We start from the raw sequence: 16,681 nt of genomic DNA, 5'->3' as shown, positions 1-16,681 counted from the left end.
CTCGTAGCTTGTGCTCGTAGGTTGTCCTCGTAGGTTGTACTCAGTGGTCTAAACTACTGATATATATATAATATCTAATGGGAAGTATTGCGGTTTTGTGACCTACATCCCATACGCAATACAGTATGTTACAGCAAGATATTGTTAACCACAATAACAACAGATGCGGTTGCGGTTCTAAAGTGTTTACGCATGTAAGCAAGCTTCTAGCGCATGCAAGCAAGCTTCTAGATAACGTTCTAATTAATTATATATGAAATTATAATATGATATAAAAATTATATTACATGATAGTAGTTGCTATCATGTAACAACTTTGCCTTGGGCCAATAATATAATATGGACCGGCGCCTCTCGTTTTGGACACATGAAAATTACAAAATTGAAGGTTATAGAAAAAGTAATGAATGATTTGTGTATTATTTGTATTTTTCTTACGTTATCTCATCATGCAGAAGACATTCATCAATTGTTAAATTTTTAGAAATTCTTGTAGCATCTTCAAACCGAATCACGCTTTAGCTGTGTCATGGGTGATAATCGCATATGCGAACGATGACGAATAAAATTGTTTTAAATAAAGTCAATACTTATGTTGTTTTTCACTTCCTTATGCTTTAGAGCGTATAATTGGCACTTTGTTTTAGTGACTATAGTCAAAACCTTGCAGCTGAAAATATCATTCATTTATATGTTTTACTAATGATTACAGACGTCAAATATACCTCGTTTAGGCAAAAAATACAAGGAACTTGATACTCTGTGCAGTCCGTACTTGTATTTTGTTCGGTATTTTATTCATATGTCGCGTTGTTTATATCTCACCCTGTGTTCTGTGCTTTGGTGAGGAAAATGTAAAGCAGATAGTAGATAGTTTTCTTTATTTTCATTTCAATAAGTAACGATAACGATTTGGATTTAACAGATTGTAAAAAATGACGATCTGTTTAAATATATGATTAGAGTCAAGATATGGTCCTATGGGCGACTACTGCAGTTTGGCGGACACAAACCCTGACCAAACGCTGACCCAAACCCTGTCCTATAATCACAAACAAAAACGCGGTCACTAGCGCTTTGGGTGACTGTTAAACTGCAGTCTAGCAAAAATTTAAATTGGAACAGAATCATCAGCATTATAGTCCTATCAAAACGTTAATAAGCAAATATTATTACAACACAGCAAACCAGTTTGATATATCCTGTTATAAGAACGACGTATCTCTTCACCACACGATTGTTAGACAAATAAGATATATTATTTATTAACTAGGAGTTACTATCGCAAGGTAGCTGCTGCCGCTCGCGCCTAGTAGGCGAAAATATTATTATTTTAAATGTTTTTTTATGGTATCAAGTCTACTATTTTAATGCCTTGATGTAAGATCAATTACTGGGTCATGTCACTAGGCAGTGAACACAATTTTTATCGAGAGAAAGAATTGAAGCACACAAATCTTTATAAATGACTTGTAGTACTATTTTTAATTTAACCTTTTAACCTTTGTAAACATTTTGTACATTTTAAATTATACCTTTTTTTCACAAATTCATTCCTCATTTCTAGAATAAGAAATGGTTTCGCCACCTAATAAAATAAGATTGAGGAAAATGGATCTCGTTGTGCTCATTTTGTACATTGCAAATTGATGCTTTTGCACAAACTCGTTCTTCATTTCTAGCATGAAAAATGGCTTCACCGCCTCAAAAACTGAAGTTTGAGGAAAACGGATCTCGTTTAAGTAAACTTTTGGTCAATAAAGGAACACAAGCCTTAAAAATAACATTGCGAAGCATTATAAACCTTCAATCATCAAACTTAGAAGATGAACTTAATGATCCTTCTACAAAGAGTAAATTGACACCACTAAAATTCAAAGTCATCAGCAAGGAGCAATGGAACCTTCTTTACCCATCAACTGGCTCACCTGACATTGAACACTTTGATATTTCATTATTGACTGTCTTATTGCGTAACATATGTTGTCTAACAGCGCCACATGGTGGATGGAATAATCTTCCTTCCTCTTCAGATACTTCAATCTCAGCAAACATTGCAAGAATAAAGTTTTATCGAAACAAAGTGTATGGTCACATAAGCACAACTAGTGTAGATGACAGTGAGTTTGAGTGCTCGTGGCAGGAAATTTCAAAAGCATTGGTTGGTCTGGGTATTCAACAAACAGAAATAGATGAATTAAAGAAGGCTCCCCTCACTACCGATGAGGCAATTTATATTGAAATGTTAAAAGAATGGTATAAAAAAGAAGAACAGTTAATCGATGTCAGTGAAAAAATCAAAGAATATGTGAAAGTAATGAATAGAAATGTTGTAGAGATGAAACAATTGTTACAGGGCAAAACATATTCAGTTATCGAAAAGCTTGGAAAGTGTAATTTCAACGGTCTTATAAAAGATCTTAACAAGAAATACCTTGAAGGCACTAGACAATGGTTATTTGAAGAACTCGGCATTTGGTTTAACGATAGAAGTGAAGATGCTTCTAATGTCATGATTTTGATTGCCGGTCCTGGTGTTGGTAAAAGTGTGTTTGCTGCTGAGGTGTGTCGACGATATTCTGAAAAGAAGAAACTTGCTGCTTGTCATTTCTGCAGGTATAATCGATCAGATGAGAGGAATCCTCGGATGTTATTAGAATCAGTGGCCAGTAGCATCTGTGATACAATATCAGATTTTAAATGTAAACTGAATGAAGAATTACAGAGAAACCATTCCTACGAATTAGTCACCGATGCATTCCGTGTTTTATTAAATAATCCATTGCATTCATTGGAAGATCATGAACCAATGCTTTTGGTTATTGATGCCTTAGATGAAAGCCAAGTTGATGGCAAAAGTGAATTGTTGGAATTGATTGTAGAAGAGTTTGACCGGCTGCCTAAATGGATTAAAATATTCATCACCAGTCGTCCAGAACTTCCTGTTCAAAAAGAGTTGAAAGAAATGAATCCTGTGGAAATTACAACTCACCCTCGTGATAAAAACAACGAAAAAGACCTGCACAAATATTTGATACATCAGTTGAATATTCGGGTGCCGAAACATCTATTCGTTCTATCGTCATTAGTTGAAAAATGTGAGGGATCATTTCTTTACGCTTATCACGCACAACTGAGCTTAAAGAAAGAAAAAATTGATCTTACATACGAGAATATTAGACAATTGATCCCTAGTGGGTTAAGCGGTGTTTACACAAAGCAATTCAAAAGAGTAAAAGAACTGTTAACGAAGAAAAGTCCCAGAAATTCTATTATCTCAGAAACTACTTTTATGCAATTTCTTGAATTGTTGGCTGCCTCTCGGGAGTTTCTACCATTAAATTTAGTGCTTAGCTACTTAGGTTTTTCTGCTGATATCAAGTTTGAAGTCCGCAGTAAAATCTTTGAACTGTTATCTCAAATTTTGCCAGTTTATGATGATTGCTTAACCGTGTATCACAAGTCTCTAATTGATTGGTTGAAATCAGATGGTTACGAACAGCATGAGTTTACAGTTGATCCAAAAAATGGTCATAAGTTTTTATGGCATGCTTGTGAGAAAGTGTTTAAACAAATTAAGTCGATGAACATTTTTAAAGATCAGATGAACACTACTATGATTAAATATGCTTTGAAGAATGGAGTCCACCATATGATAGAATGTGGCGAAAATGTTCACTTTAGTTGGGCAGTTGAAGTCAAAGTGGTTTGTGCAAGGTTAATGTGTGTGGAAGACATTGACATGTATACCATTAGGTCTGAATTGCGTAAAATCATTAATAAGCGGCATACTTTCTTGAAAAAAGATGTACTTGAGGAACTACTGTTTCGTTTGTACAAGCTCCAGTTTTATTCTATTTACTGTGATTCTTATCTATTTTATTTGCAAGGTATTGCAAACACAATTCATGGAAGTAACGAAAGAAGATTATTGGCTAGGGATTTATTGAAACAAGGAAAGTTTGTTTGGTTTGAGGATTTAGACTCAACATATTTAACAAACCATCATCATTTGACTGTCCCCTTGCGTGCTAACGTTACATCTCTTTGTGTGTCGTCCAATGAAGAACTTCTTGCTGTAGGATTTGAAAATGGTCAAATATCTATTTTTCAGCTTCCAGAATTCGAACAACGATGCACTTTAGGCACTGCACTTGCTGATTCAAGGTGGGATAAGTGGGATGATGTAGTTATTGTAAACACATTTATGTGCCTGTTTGACAACTATTACTATCCAGGAGAAAGGCGTTTTTGGTTTTCAATTGTAAACATCTGTTGTTGCTCCTTTTCACCTACCGGAAATAGACTGGTAACTAGTGATGGATCTACTAAAGTAAAGTTCTGGGACGTTAACAATGGACGTTTGTTATCTTGTTTACAGTCAGATCATGTCGTTAATCGTTGCTCTTTCTCAGATTCTGGTTTGTTCATTACAGCAGAATATGTAAAAACATTCATAGAATATGTAAAAGATTACAATGAACTTCCTAAAGATATGTTCACTGCATGGAATTCATTAACTTTGGAAAGAATCGATCGACGCTGCGTTGTTGATTACCAAAAACTACAATGCACCGATAAATATTCAGAGTTCTTTGTTGCAGAATTCTTCAAGACTTGGTATGTTTTTCAATTCCCAAAGGCAATCGATATTTTTCAAAGGGAAAATAAGTATTTACGATCTTCAACTTCAAAGACAACCCACCATTATCGTCATTGTATTTTTTATCATACAAGACAGAATGAAAAGCTTTTTGAAATCACTCAGTTGACAAAATACAACGATCAAGGACAAATCATGTTTTATTTACCAGGCGTTGAGTGTCTATGTTTTGATAGGGTTTTTAAATATGTCCATCCCATCTCGTTTAAGGAATTTTACGTTGTGCCGTATTTTGCCAAGCTTAAAATTTTCAAAACTGATCATCTTTGGAGACCTTCACTTATCTTTGAGGAATTTTATATTGGATGTTGTTGTTTTTCACCGGATGGATCTTTTTTGGCTGCTTTCGCTGTTGGTTACCACGTCAACATTCATATTTGGAGCATTGAACGTTGCACTATTATTCAAACTGTACCAATACAACTGAAGAATGCATTAGGATGTTGGTGGTCAGATGGTTTACTGTGGATATGGGATGGTTCTGATCATCTTATGAAGATATCCACTTCTTCTGAAAATTTTGTAGATTCTATTCAAGCAAAGTATGTTAACATTGGATTTAAACCTTGGAGAATCTTAACATTTGGTGATCTCTTAGTTTGTAAAAACCGTAAAGGTTTTGCTCAAGTTGTTAGAATTACCAAGGGTGAGATACAATACAACAAAAGACTTCCTGTCGATAGTTCAAAAGTTAAAGCAGCAGCTGTATCACCTGATAATTCTGTTATTTTAACTGTAAACAAAACAGAATACACATTATGGAAATGGGGAAATAACAACAATGAACTTTACTTGAAACCTTGGCATACTGCAGAATTACCCATAGAAGCTGTCATTGAAAAATGTGTTCCAGAAAAGATAACTCATCTAAAGTTCAAATGCTGTATAAGTGATTGTAAACAAGCAGTCATAGCATTTTGCGAAGGCACCATAGTTATGGTCACTTATGTATTTAATGTTCACGAGAATGGTGTTGTGAATGAGATTATGCATAATGTCATGGAATGTTTTTTGTTCCATTACCTAATTGTACGCAAATGTTATTGCATTGGAGTGCGTCGTCGGTCAATCATTGCTGTAGATTTAAAGAGTGGTAAAGTTTGCGCTGAATTTAAGAAACATCATTATATGTTTCATATAATTATGCATTCCAATACAGGAACTTTAGCTTTAGTTGGGAGATTCGGATACAGAATTCAATTTTTAAAACTTAATGTTCCTGAATAAATAAATCAACTCAATCTTTATTAGTAAATTCAAAAAACTTTTGAGAAAATTGCACATAGATGTTGCTTGTCGTAAGGATGATTGCTTGTTTCCACCTACTATAGTTTTCTACAGAAGAAGTTTACTTATTCTACCAGGATATCTTTAAGAAATTATATATATTTACCATAAATATATTTGGACCAATTTTGTAAAAAGATCTTTTAAATTTATCGGTACTATTTCTTGGAATGTCTTACCTCCTGCTATTAAAGAATGTAAAATATTATCTATGTTTTGCAATAATCTGAAACGATGTATAATTGCTTTTTATAACACAAATGACTTGTATTTAAAAAGAGCGCTTCTATACTAATTCATCATGAATATTTGTTTATTCCTTTCTAAGATTCTACTTGTAATCTTCATAAATGAATGTCATTTAAACAGGGCATCCTCTAGATTTGATTACTACTGTAAGATGCTCTGTCAAACTTATTATTATGTATTGTATCTCTGAACAAATTTCATGTTGATGATTTACTTTTTAATAAAAATGTATGGTTAGATAATTTGGTTATTTTTATTTAACAAATAGATAACATTTAACAGTTGTCTATACAGTTATAGATACACGGGTATGACGTCATTGTGATAAAAACTGAGTGGCCACGAGCCGCCGGGGCAAATCAACGTTTGAAAACCGGGTTTTTTCTTTTCTTTTTGCTGAAATGCGTCCAATGCTTCAACTAGGCATTCTTGATTTCTTTATTTGCCCATTCAGGGATATATTCAGGTAAATATTCAAATAAATTCTCCGTTCGTTTGTCATTTAAAAACAAGGAATTTTCTGTGACCTCAATTCCGTGTGTCTGTCGTCTTATAGATCATAGCTCTCGAGTTTTATGGTCATTAGTTGAAAAATGTGAGAGATCATTTTTGTTCCTTTATTATGTACAAATGACCTTAAAGAAACAAAATGTTCTATACTGCCAACAATACCCGTATAAAAAACAACATCATGACGTCATGTCAATAACTTGTGATGAAAATAAATAAAACTTTTACGTTTTTGACATAAGTTCATTTGAATTGAGGAATTAAACTTTTTTGGATAATATTTTCTTGATTAAAATATTGAAGAATATTAATTCTCACTTTCTGTCTTCAATGGTTAAAATAAAATTTATCATCATGATGTTGGAGTTGATACAACGTTAAATGTACAGTTTCAACTTGGGACAATTGTAAACATAACAAGAAACATTTTACTTACTTATAAATATTAAAGCTCAGCAAAGTGCTTTTAAAAGAGGCATTCATCGCAAAAATGACGTATAAAAAGGAATATTTATTTAGTAGCGTAACGTTTGGTCTTAATTCTCAAGACATCATCGGACAGTATTGAATTACAAGTATAAAGGGATTTATATAGATAATAGCTATTTACATAATATTAAATTATATGGTAGGATGAAAAAGGTGAAAATAAAAGTGGGATAAGATGGTATGAAGTGGGATAAGTGGAAATCACGAAAGAAAAAAAAACACACCCAATCACAAAGTATACAGACATGGAGTTTTCTTGTGAATTCCACTTATCCTTGGGCTTTAATATTTATAATAATAATTTGCTTTCCGCCTGGTATATCCCTGGTCACTATTCTGAAGAAACATTTTAATAATGATTTTAAAGATCCTTGTGCTTTAAACACTCCACAGATTTTTCTAGTTCTAAGTTTGGGGCATCTTATGAAAGAACAGGTACGATAGCGTACATTTTGTTGTCTTTTACTGATTGGTAAACAACTAAAGTAAACATTGGAGTTTTTCAAAATAAACATAATTTCACATCACGTGATATCATTTTAAATATTAGTGACAATATTATGTATATGAAGTAATGTGATGAAGTGGTAATTTATTCAATTATATGTAATTTATATACAGTAAAATATTGACATGAATTAATGGTGATTGTCTTTGCAAGGGCTTCTTAAATTCAAAATTTTAAAATCTTAAGTTTTTAAGTTTTTCTTACTGTACGAAAGTGAGTTAAAAATATCTGTGCGGGGATAACTAAGGACAAAATAAGAAATTTAGGGGGAGGAGGCTAATCTGCCCCCAAGTCTCACAACTAATTTAGGGGGAGTGTCACATATTCTCCCTAGCAGTACCACAATCCATAAACCTTTGAGCCCATATTATATTACACAGACTGGTTAACGTCTTTATTTAACATCTTTATTTCTAAATGACATGTTATTTGCAGTAGAATATCAAACGTTCTCCGGGCTGGATCATGGAAAGGGCAATGTGGGCGGTGGCCACGTGATGAGTGATTTTGAGGGCCCTGTGCAAAGTCAATATTTTTAATGGTACTATTGTCTTTGTGTGGCAAAAGTAAAGCAAAAACCGTAATACGGAAGAAAGGATTTTAGTTTTTTTATAAACTTTATACTACAGACAAAATTTGGAGTGTCTTCATTAGATGTCAACTGGGCATTTTATTACAAACTATGAATGGTATTAAATTTTATGGAAGTAAAACACATCGTGAGAAACGTTGGACTCATCATTGTAAGAAAATCATTGTTGAAAAAAGCAACTTTTGTATATAACGCTTTAGCGGAAACATTCTTAGTAAATATCACAACTTTTATTGTAGCTATTTTTGTTCTAAAACAAAAAAATTCTTCAATTTTTAGGACTTTTGTGGATAAAGGATGTCAGTTAGAGAGTGTTAGGTTTTGTGATGTAGCCATCTACCTTCTTTAGTAAATATTGACTTACACCAACAAATAGAGATATTACAGATAACTGTTATGATCACATTTAATGTTCAACGTCAGTGTCTATGGTCAACGATCTATCTTACAATGGTTAAACAACTTCTATTTATACAAGATATTACGTATGGATATATTTGTTTCTTTACTAAATATGGTAAATTTACAATCACCAGAAAGCTATTAGGAACTATAAAAAATATTGTGATTATTTTACATAAGTATTTCCTAAAATAAGCATTTAGTTAGTTACACTTGACTTAATTATTTACTAATTACAGGAAGAATATCAGAGCATATCTTAACAGGAAGAAGAGATAGTTTTTGAAATGCGCCTTTACCTTTTATTATAAGTCGTGTTTGTGTTAGGAAATCAGAATTATTAAGTTATTGCAAGAAAGCCAAAAAGCAGAACATCAAACTCATCAATAATTTTTGTGATCGACTGAGAAAATTTCTCTCTTGCTCTATAGAATAATTTTGATTGCTTTCATGTGACCCACGTTGGTTAGTTCATGGTTATGGACTTTGCCCCACTCCTTATTATCAAATGTTTATGTTTGATAAATATTAAGACGACCAACCTCTGTACGTCTTTTCCAATAATGATTTCGTCGGTCTTTCCTTCATTTGCTTCTATCGCTCCATTTTGACCAAATCAATAAAAACCAGTAGATACAACACAATGTGAGCTCTTTTCATTACTAGAACAAAATGATCAAATGTATTTATTTCTTAACATAGTACAGTTTATAGCAATAATGTTGAAATTACCTTTTCTTGTACTTCTTTTTTGTAACAAGTAAAAATACAACAAAATAAAGTAGCAATAGTTCTGTTTTCTTCTTATATCGACCTACTTTGAGGCTGTGGTGACTTGTGCAATGAAGTGTTTATTGTGAGATCGTATTTAAAAAAGAACTGATCACATGAAAATCAAGCGATATTCATGTGAATGTTGGTTTAAGATCAATTAATATTTTTATGTTGTTGTATCTTAATAAAGTAAATGGTTTGAACCCGGGAGTATCGTTATATGTTTGTAAATGATGATCGTCCAGGTTAATAAAGTCCTGAGAAGGACTGTTTTTGATGTTGTTGACTGACGTTTCGACAACCTTAGCGGTAGTCATCTTCTTTTGACTCTGAAGATGACTACCGCTAAGGTTGTCGAAACGTCAGTCAACAACATCAAAAACAGTCCTTCTCAGGACTTTATTAACCTGGACGATCATCATTGTTGTATCTTAGTTATCCATGACGATTTCTTGCGATGACGTTATAATCTCATAATATTGTATGATTGCATGACTGGAATAAAATCATATAGTAAAGTAAAAATAGCTCTTGTCCTTTTCTGTAGCTAATGCGATAATACTAGTCCGTGATCTGTGCCTCAAAAATATGCTTTAAAAATGAGTTTCGTTGGACACCTCAAGGAAGGTCGCAAAATTTTCAAAATAGATAGAAAGTCACTTGCTGTTTGATATTCTTTTTATTGTCACTTCTAAAAAGCTGCAGTTTTTTAGTATTTCGCGGTTGAATTTCAAAATTCCTCGCTCCTTCAATTTTGAATGTCGCCATTTTTTTGGTGCGGAGCTCTTTGATCTAACTGCCGTTGTCATGGTGAGGCAAATTTATTAACGGGCGCCATCTTGAAAGGTGGCAAAAAGGCGAGACTCTTAATAAAGTCCAAGTAAAATGTAAGTTTTAAATGAAGAATTCTATCGAAAATTTTGGAAGCAAACCTAAACTGTCACCTTTGCACTTATGTACCAACATAGGAGAAGCCTGTTTTAGACCTAAATCTTGTTTGTTTTAAGAACTCATGGTTAAATCGTGCGCAACTTCACTTTTCGAAGGATAGCAACGCATCTTTCCATAAATTTTTCCTTAAACAATAAAGCTTGGTAAGAAATTGATCATTACCACTAAAGAATTTTTTGTTAATAAGCTTTTAAAGAGGCACATCATTATGTAAAGGCCTAAGATAAATGTAAAACTTGTAGAACAAACATTTAGCAGCTTACAGCTATGTTACAGATTCCATAAAGTACATGCTTTTCTGATTAACCTGCTTTAAGTGATGCAAGAGCAAAAATAAAGTTTTAAAAGTATTGCTATCAGGCTATTAGACTCACTAAACACAAGAATTACTTTGATTCAATGTTTTGACCACACTTTCTACTAGGTCACTCCACATAGGATAAGTGAAGTCCATTCTTTACTTTGGAAGAGTAGAACTCTAAAATTTCTCTTTTTAAATATAGAATGACAACATTTTTTGGTTTTGTAGAACCTACACTAAGCATTAAAGTGCTTGCTCACTTACTTCTAACAGAGGATCTTGTCTCCATTACATACCAATGTCCCAAAACCATCTTTAGTTGCTGTTTCCATGCATTGATTATATAAAGAATGACTTCAAAAATAATTCAGATATTCTTTATTTTAAATCAACATTATAAACTTTTATCAAAGGACAACAGAGTAAATTAGTAAATTAGTATGTATAGATCAGAATCATAACTACATTTCTTGTTGAGAAATATATATACAGGATCACTATTTCAATCAATGTGCCAGAACTCTTTCACTCTCCTTTTCATGGTATGACAAAGACAACTATTATCTATGAAAGTCCTCGCCAATCAAATTTACAATAAAACAAGTTTCAACCCAAGCAAAAAACCCCAGCTTTCTGGCTTCTGAAATGGCTCACTGAAAAATATTCTTTCTTGAATTGTAAAACATGATCTTGAGCATAAAGCCTTAACTGAAGATTAACAATCATCACAACCTAGGAAAGAGATTGTTGAAAAATACAAAAGTTTACCACTTCTGACATATTGTAAACAAATAGTAGCTAAGTTTGTTCTAAGAATCATATAATGTTGAGTTCTAGCTTGGTGTTTTGAGATTTTATGCTTCTTAACTGAGATTTTTAACTTCTTTTTAAAAAAATACCTCTCAGTTGTATACAGAATGCAATAAGAATGACTTTAGCAATATTTACACTAACTCTTGATTAACAATGGAAGTTTATGGAACTTACATTTTTGTACCAAGCCGCGCTTTGGCCTTTCTGTTTACAACCACAAATGGATATTACTCCTCCGGATGAAAATGGGTGGCAAACGAGTGACGGGAAACTGCAAGTCTGAAATCGTATGGATGACCATTCCCCTAGCGCCGAATTCCCTACTTGATAACGTTCATTGTGGTTGTAAGACTGGCTGCAACGTGGCTGCAACTCCCAACGTTGTTCATGTAACAAAGCCGGAGTGAAGTACACAAATGTACGTCATGTACTGCATGCACGAATGTAGATATTGATGACGACAATGATGTTGAGGAAGAGGAGTTTTTAGATGATGACATTGACGACGAATTCGAGACAGACCTTTAAAAAAAGCGCGCCTTGTCTTGCACAATACGATTATAACTTTCAAAATATTATCTTCGCAACAATTGCTAAAATCCAACCTAATGCACGAGTGAAATATGTATTTCTTTCCGACATTTTATTTATGTTGCCAGTATTATCGTGCGGAATAGCTCTCTATTAGGTCTGGCACTAGCACACAAAATATAAATAACATGAAGTTTCTAAGGGAAAATGGCGGATTCCGAAATTGTAATGAGCTACAAATTTTAAAATTTTAATGTAATATAGCAATAAAACTGCAGCTTTTTGGAGATGACAACAAGTAAAACTGCGTTAAGCATGTAAAAGTCGTTCTGTCTTGAATTTTTCACGACCTTCCTTGAGGTGTCCAACGGGAATGAAAGAAAATCGGTCACAGATCACGGACTATACCTGCAAATTTAGGAGTTTGGAAGTGTAAGAACAAGCTTAGTTAAAGACATTAGTAAAAAAAGTAATCATTACTAACATATATTACTGAAAGTACTTAACAAAAAACGGAACCAAGAAACCAAGTAAGAGGAGTCAGATTGGAAAAGAAAAATTTTAAACTACGACGTTATTTGAAATTGAATCAAAGGTTTTACCAAAATCAAAGGAGAAAATGCCAAATGAGAAATTAATTTAACCTAGTGCAGAGAAGCCTATACCTCATCAAAGGAGCCTTTGTCAAAACGTATTATATCTTTTCTTACATGAAGTACAATAACTCAATGTTTCCTGTTTCTAGCATTGAGCTCTATAAAACCTGGAGGGGCAAAGGGGCCTGGACCCCGTGGTCAAAAACATGGCGGTAATGGCGGATTTTGGTGGTCAAAACTTCCACTTTAAAAATTTTTTTCAATATTCACTCCCTCCTGATTTCTAATACTGTTTGTATGAACGAAAACAAGTGAGAAAAAAAACATTTACGATACCGACAGCATCATGTGAAAATAATGCTTCGGCATTGCGTGAAAAACACAGTACAGACACACATCAAAATAAAGAAGATCGACGGTAGAGAAACGCATATTGTGGATGTAACATTTAAGTTATTTTATGAAATTTTAGCCTTTTAAAAGTGAAAATCAAACGGCATTCTTCACTAGACTTGTCAATCTCATAGGCGTACGGGGTGGGCTGGGGGCTGCCCCCAATTTCTCGAGAATTTGTGTATTCGGGCAAGCATTTACATGATATTCTGGCAAGATACTTACTACAGTTTTTAAATTTTCAATATTAATCTACATCATTTCTAGATCATAAACTGCTTCGGTTCTTGAGCGTGAACGGTCTTTTAATGGATGGTTTTTAAATTGTTTAAATTACTTAAATTTCAGGAGGTAAAATAAAAATCGCGTAAAGTGATTGGGTGCAAAATTTTTCTTGAGACATAATAGGAGAATTTTACATCCGCCCCATTATAATATAAACAAATTACGTCACGAGAAATCGGTCTATTTACTAGCGATATTGCGACGAATATATTCGGTGTTTACAACTTTTAAACGAACACGAACGCCGATATTTTCAATCAGAGCAAAGCTTTTGGTATTAAATTTATCCACATAACGTTCTCCATTTATAAAAAAGGGCTGAGGTCAGTAAAAGTCTTGAAATGTCTTGAAATTGCGAAAAATCGTCTCCCACACGCTATCCGTTATACATTAATATATAGATTAACAATCGCTGCGATCCCCAAAAGTGATTTTTAATTTTGCATGAAAATTAGGCTTCGTATGGAGAGGCACTGTCCATTCCATTGATTAGATTAGTGCCATTCACTCTATGATTGTTGTTCAAGGAAACTATTATCCACAAGGGAAAACATTTAGTAGCCAAGCTCTAATAAAGCGTACATATGGCGTCTCGTAAACGACCGTATCGACATCGCGTTTGGTGCGAGGAATGCAGCAAGGAAATTGACAGTGATTATAAGGAGGTCCACTTTCGACGAGTTCACAATAATGAAAAGTTAAGTGTCATCGAGTGATGGATTCATCGGATTTATCGCAGTCAAAGATCAGTGGTTTCTTTGTAAAAAGTAACATGACAACCAAGGATGATAACCTAACCTTACAGGAAACAGAATCGAGTGCTAGTAAAGATTTAGCAGCCACTGGGTCTTTTGAGGAAAATCTACCTGAGATTAATTTGAAGGAGCCCATAAGCGAAGACCAAACGGAACCAATGAGAACGTTTATTGATGTTGATGAATTAAATCCACTGACGCAGTTCAGAGAAAATAAAGAATTGAATACGGTCACGGATAATGAAAATCTTACTTCCAGTGACGCACTGTTCATCGAAGAATTTAACTTAAATCAAAATATACAACGCGTTGCAACACCAGAATCAACGACGACGTCTAACACTCTAGACACAACAGCAATACAAGATTTAGATTCAACAGCATCTGTTCTAAATGAACAGACTAGAAAGGTTTCCTTAACAGTATGAATGAAGAAGAGATTTCCACCTTGCACGCCCCAAAACAGCCTATATTAGGTGAATATCCTGCACGAAAATTCGGCAGTGAAACATTTGTGCGACGATTTCAGCCTGAATGGTACAAGAAATATCCATGGATTAGTTACGAAGTGGATAAAGATGCATGCGTTTGTTTTGCCTGTAAAGAATTTGGGAAGAATACTTCATTTGTGCTTACAAATTGGAAGAAGTCGTCAAAGCTGGCAAAACATGGCAAGAGTGAGAACCACGTCAGATCCATGACAAGATGGCTCCAGTTTAAAGCAATGGAAAGAAAGAAAACCTCCGTACTACAACAGCTGAATAGTGCACACCAGGACCAGGTTGCTATTAACAGACAATACTTAAAAGTAATCATACAATCTTTGATGTACACTGCACAACAAAATGTTGCAATTAGAGGTCATGAAGAGATTCGGGGTGATATATGGGAGATATCTGATATAAATAGAGGAAACTTTCTCGAGTTACTTTGCATAAGATGCAACGATTTGCCTTGGCTGAAATCTAAACTTCAAAGCCAGCTGCAGACACATGCTCAGTGGACATCCCCTGCTATTCAAAATGAACTACTGGAAATAGTAGCAAGTGTCATGCTTGAGAGGATAGCAGAAGAAGCAAGAAGTAGCGACTACTACGGAATAGTTGTCGATGAAACGGCAGACATCAGTCGAACAGAGCAATTATCTCTTTTCCTCAGATATGTTTTCAATGGCGAAACCAAAGAGACATTCACTGGTTTCTATTCAACCAAATCTACGGAAGGAGAAGTATTGTATGAGCTGTTAAAGACAGCCATTGGCAGGCTAGAGTTGACATTGGAAAACATTGTCGCAGAATGCTTTGATGGCGCTGCAAATATGAGTGGCCCTCGCAAAGGACTTGCTGCACGCATGAAGGAGTGCTCACCTCTTAGCATCTATGTTCACTGCCATGGGCATCGGCTTAACTTGGCGCTACAAGATACGATGACTACAATTGAGCCACTTCAGAAAGCTTTAGGTGTGATCCAGAGTCTCCATAATTTCTTGGAAGGAAGTCCCAAACGCCACTCCATCTTCAATGACATCAAGGTCGAAGATGAGGACGAAGATATTACACTGACTATTAAATCGCAGAGTGCTACTAGATGGTCTTGTCGTTGGGCAGCTGTAAAAGCAGTAGTAAACCAATTACCTAAGATCATCGAGGTTCTCCTTACACTCTCAAAAGATCGCGATCCGAAGACCTACAATGACAGCAATTCGCTACTTAACTCGATTTGCGACTTTCGGTTCGTTTTTGGTTTGATGGTATTAAAGGTTATTTTATCTAACACCGATGGTTTGAGCAGGTACCTACAAGGAAAGCAAATGGATGTCGCCACAGCAAAGAAGAGTGTTGATGGCGTGATTAAGACATTAATTGGATGTCGTTCCCTCGAAAATTTCGAACTGTTATGGTCACGGGCTGAAATCATAGCACACAAAATTAAGGAGCAAATTGAAGGTACAGAATTCAATTTCAAAGATGCAAAAGTACCAAGATTCCAACAGCCGTCACGGCGGCTCCAAGCTCTCGTCGGTGAAATGGCTGAAGTAAATGCAGAAGTGGAAAATCGAACAGAAAAGATTACTATCGTATCACATGCTACTACCTAAGCATTGACAAGATTGTGGCGGAGATGAAATCAAGATTTGAAGGTAGTGATCAAGAGGTCCTATTGGCACTTGCAGATATTGTGTTCAACAGGTCTCCAACCACGGCGAATGTTGAGTTGGTATCACACTTCTATGGTATCGACAGTGAGCTTCTTAGTAGCGAGAAAAATGTCTTTGAGAATATTGACGTTGATTTCCCTTGTGCTGAGAGAGAAAACGCTGCCAAAATTGTTAAGAGAATGTTCGAAAATGGTGTTCATGAAGTCCTGCCTGTGGCTTACAAAGTATTTTCGATTCTGGCCGCGATCCCGGCAACATCCTGCTCAGCAGAAAGATCTTTTAGCGCTCTTCGTCGCTTAAAACCTATCTTCGAAGTACAATTGGTCAAAACGGTTAAACAGCATTGCCCTAATCAATGTGGAAAGAGCCTATGCAAATAGTACTTTAAAGAACGACATGGAAAAGATAATTAACATTTTGGACA

At 34.7% G+C, this 16,681-nt stretch overlaps 2 protein-coding genes across 5 annotated transcripts in view; both read left to right on the top strand.

Moving 5' to 3' along the window:
• Positions 1-6,436, top strand: part of LOC124450948 — a 43,845-nt gene extending 37,409 nt beyond the window's left edge. For 2 of the 4 annotated variants that reach the window (XM_047001600.1, XM_047001598.1), the window contains one exon: positions 1,568-6,436. In XM_047001600.1, the coding sequence (XP_046857556.1) occupies positions 1,691-5,890 (4,200 nt within the window). In that variant the 5' untranslated portion in view covers positions 1,568-1,690 and the 3' untranslated portion in view covers positions 5,891-6,436. Of the gene's footprint in view, positions 1-647; positions 890-1,567 lie in introns of those variants that run through there. The other 2 variants (XR_006950273.1, XM_047001599.1) reach the window with 2 other exon arrangements.
• An 8,087-nt stretch (positions 6,437-14,523) lies between these two features.
• On the top strand, positions 14,524-16,197 carry LOC124451175 (zinc finger MYM-type protein 1-like). Its single transcript, XM_047001805.1, has one exon. It carries the CDS (start codon positions 14,524-14,526, stop codon positions 16,195-16,197), a length of 1,674 nt encoding a protein of 557 aa, XP_046857761.1.
• The last annotated feature ends 484 nt before the right edge of the window (positions 16,198-16,681 follow it).

Source organism: Xenia sp. Carnegie-2017, unplaced genomic scaffold, assembly GCF_021976095.1.
Source record: "Xenia sp. Carnegie-2017 unplaced genomic scaffold, XeniaSp_v1 HiC_scaffold_24, whole genome shotgun sequence".
Classification (NCBI taxonomy): Eukaryota; Metazoa; Cnidaria; class Anthozoa; order Malacalcyonacea; family Xeniidae; genus Xenia; species Xenia sp. Carnegie-2017.
Note: the sequence above shows the minus strand (reverse complement) of the source record. Positions and strands in the feature narration are given on the sequence as shown.

Coding starts and splice junctions, on each gene's coding strand:
- LOC124451175 (XM_047001805.1), top strand. CDS start 14,524: ATGAATGAAGAAGAGATTTCCACCTTGCACGCCCCAAAACAGCCTATA.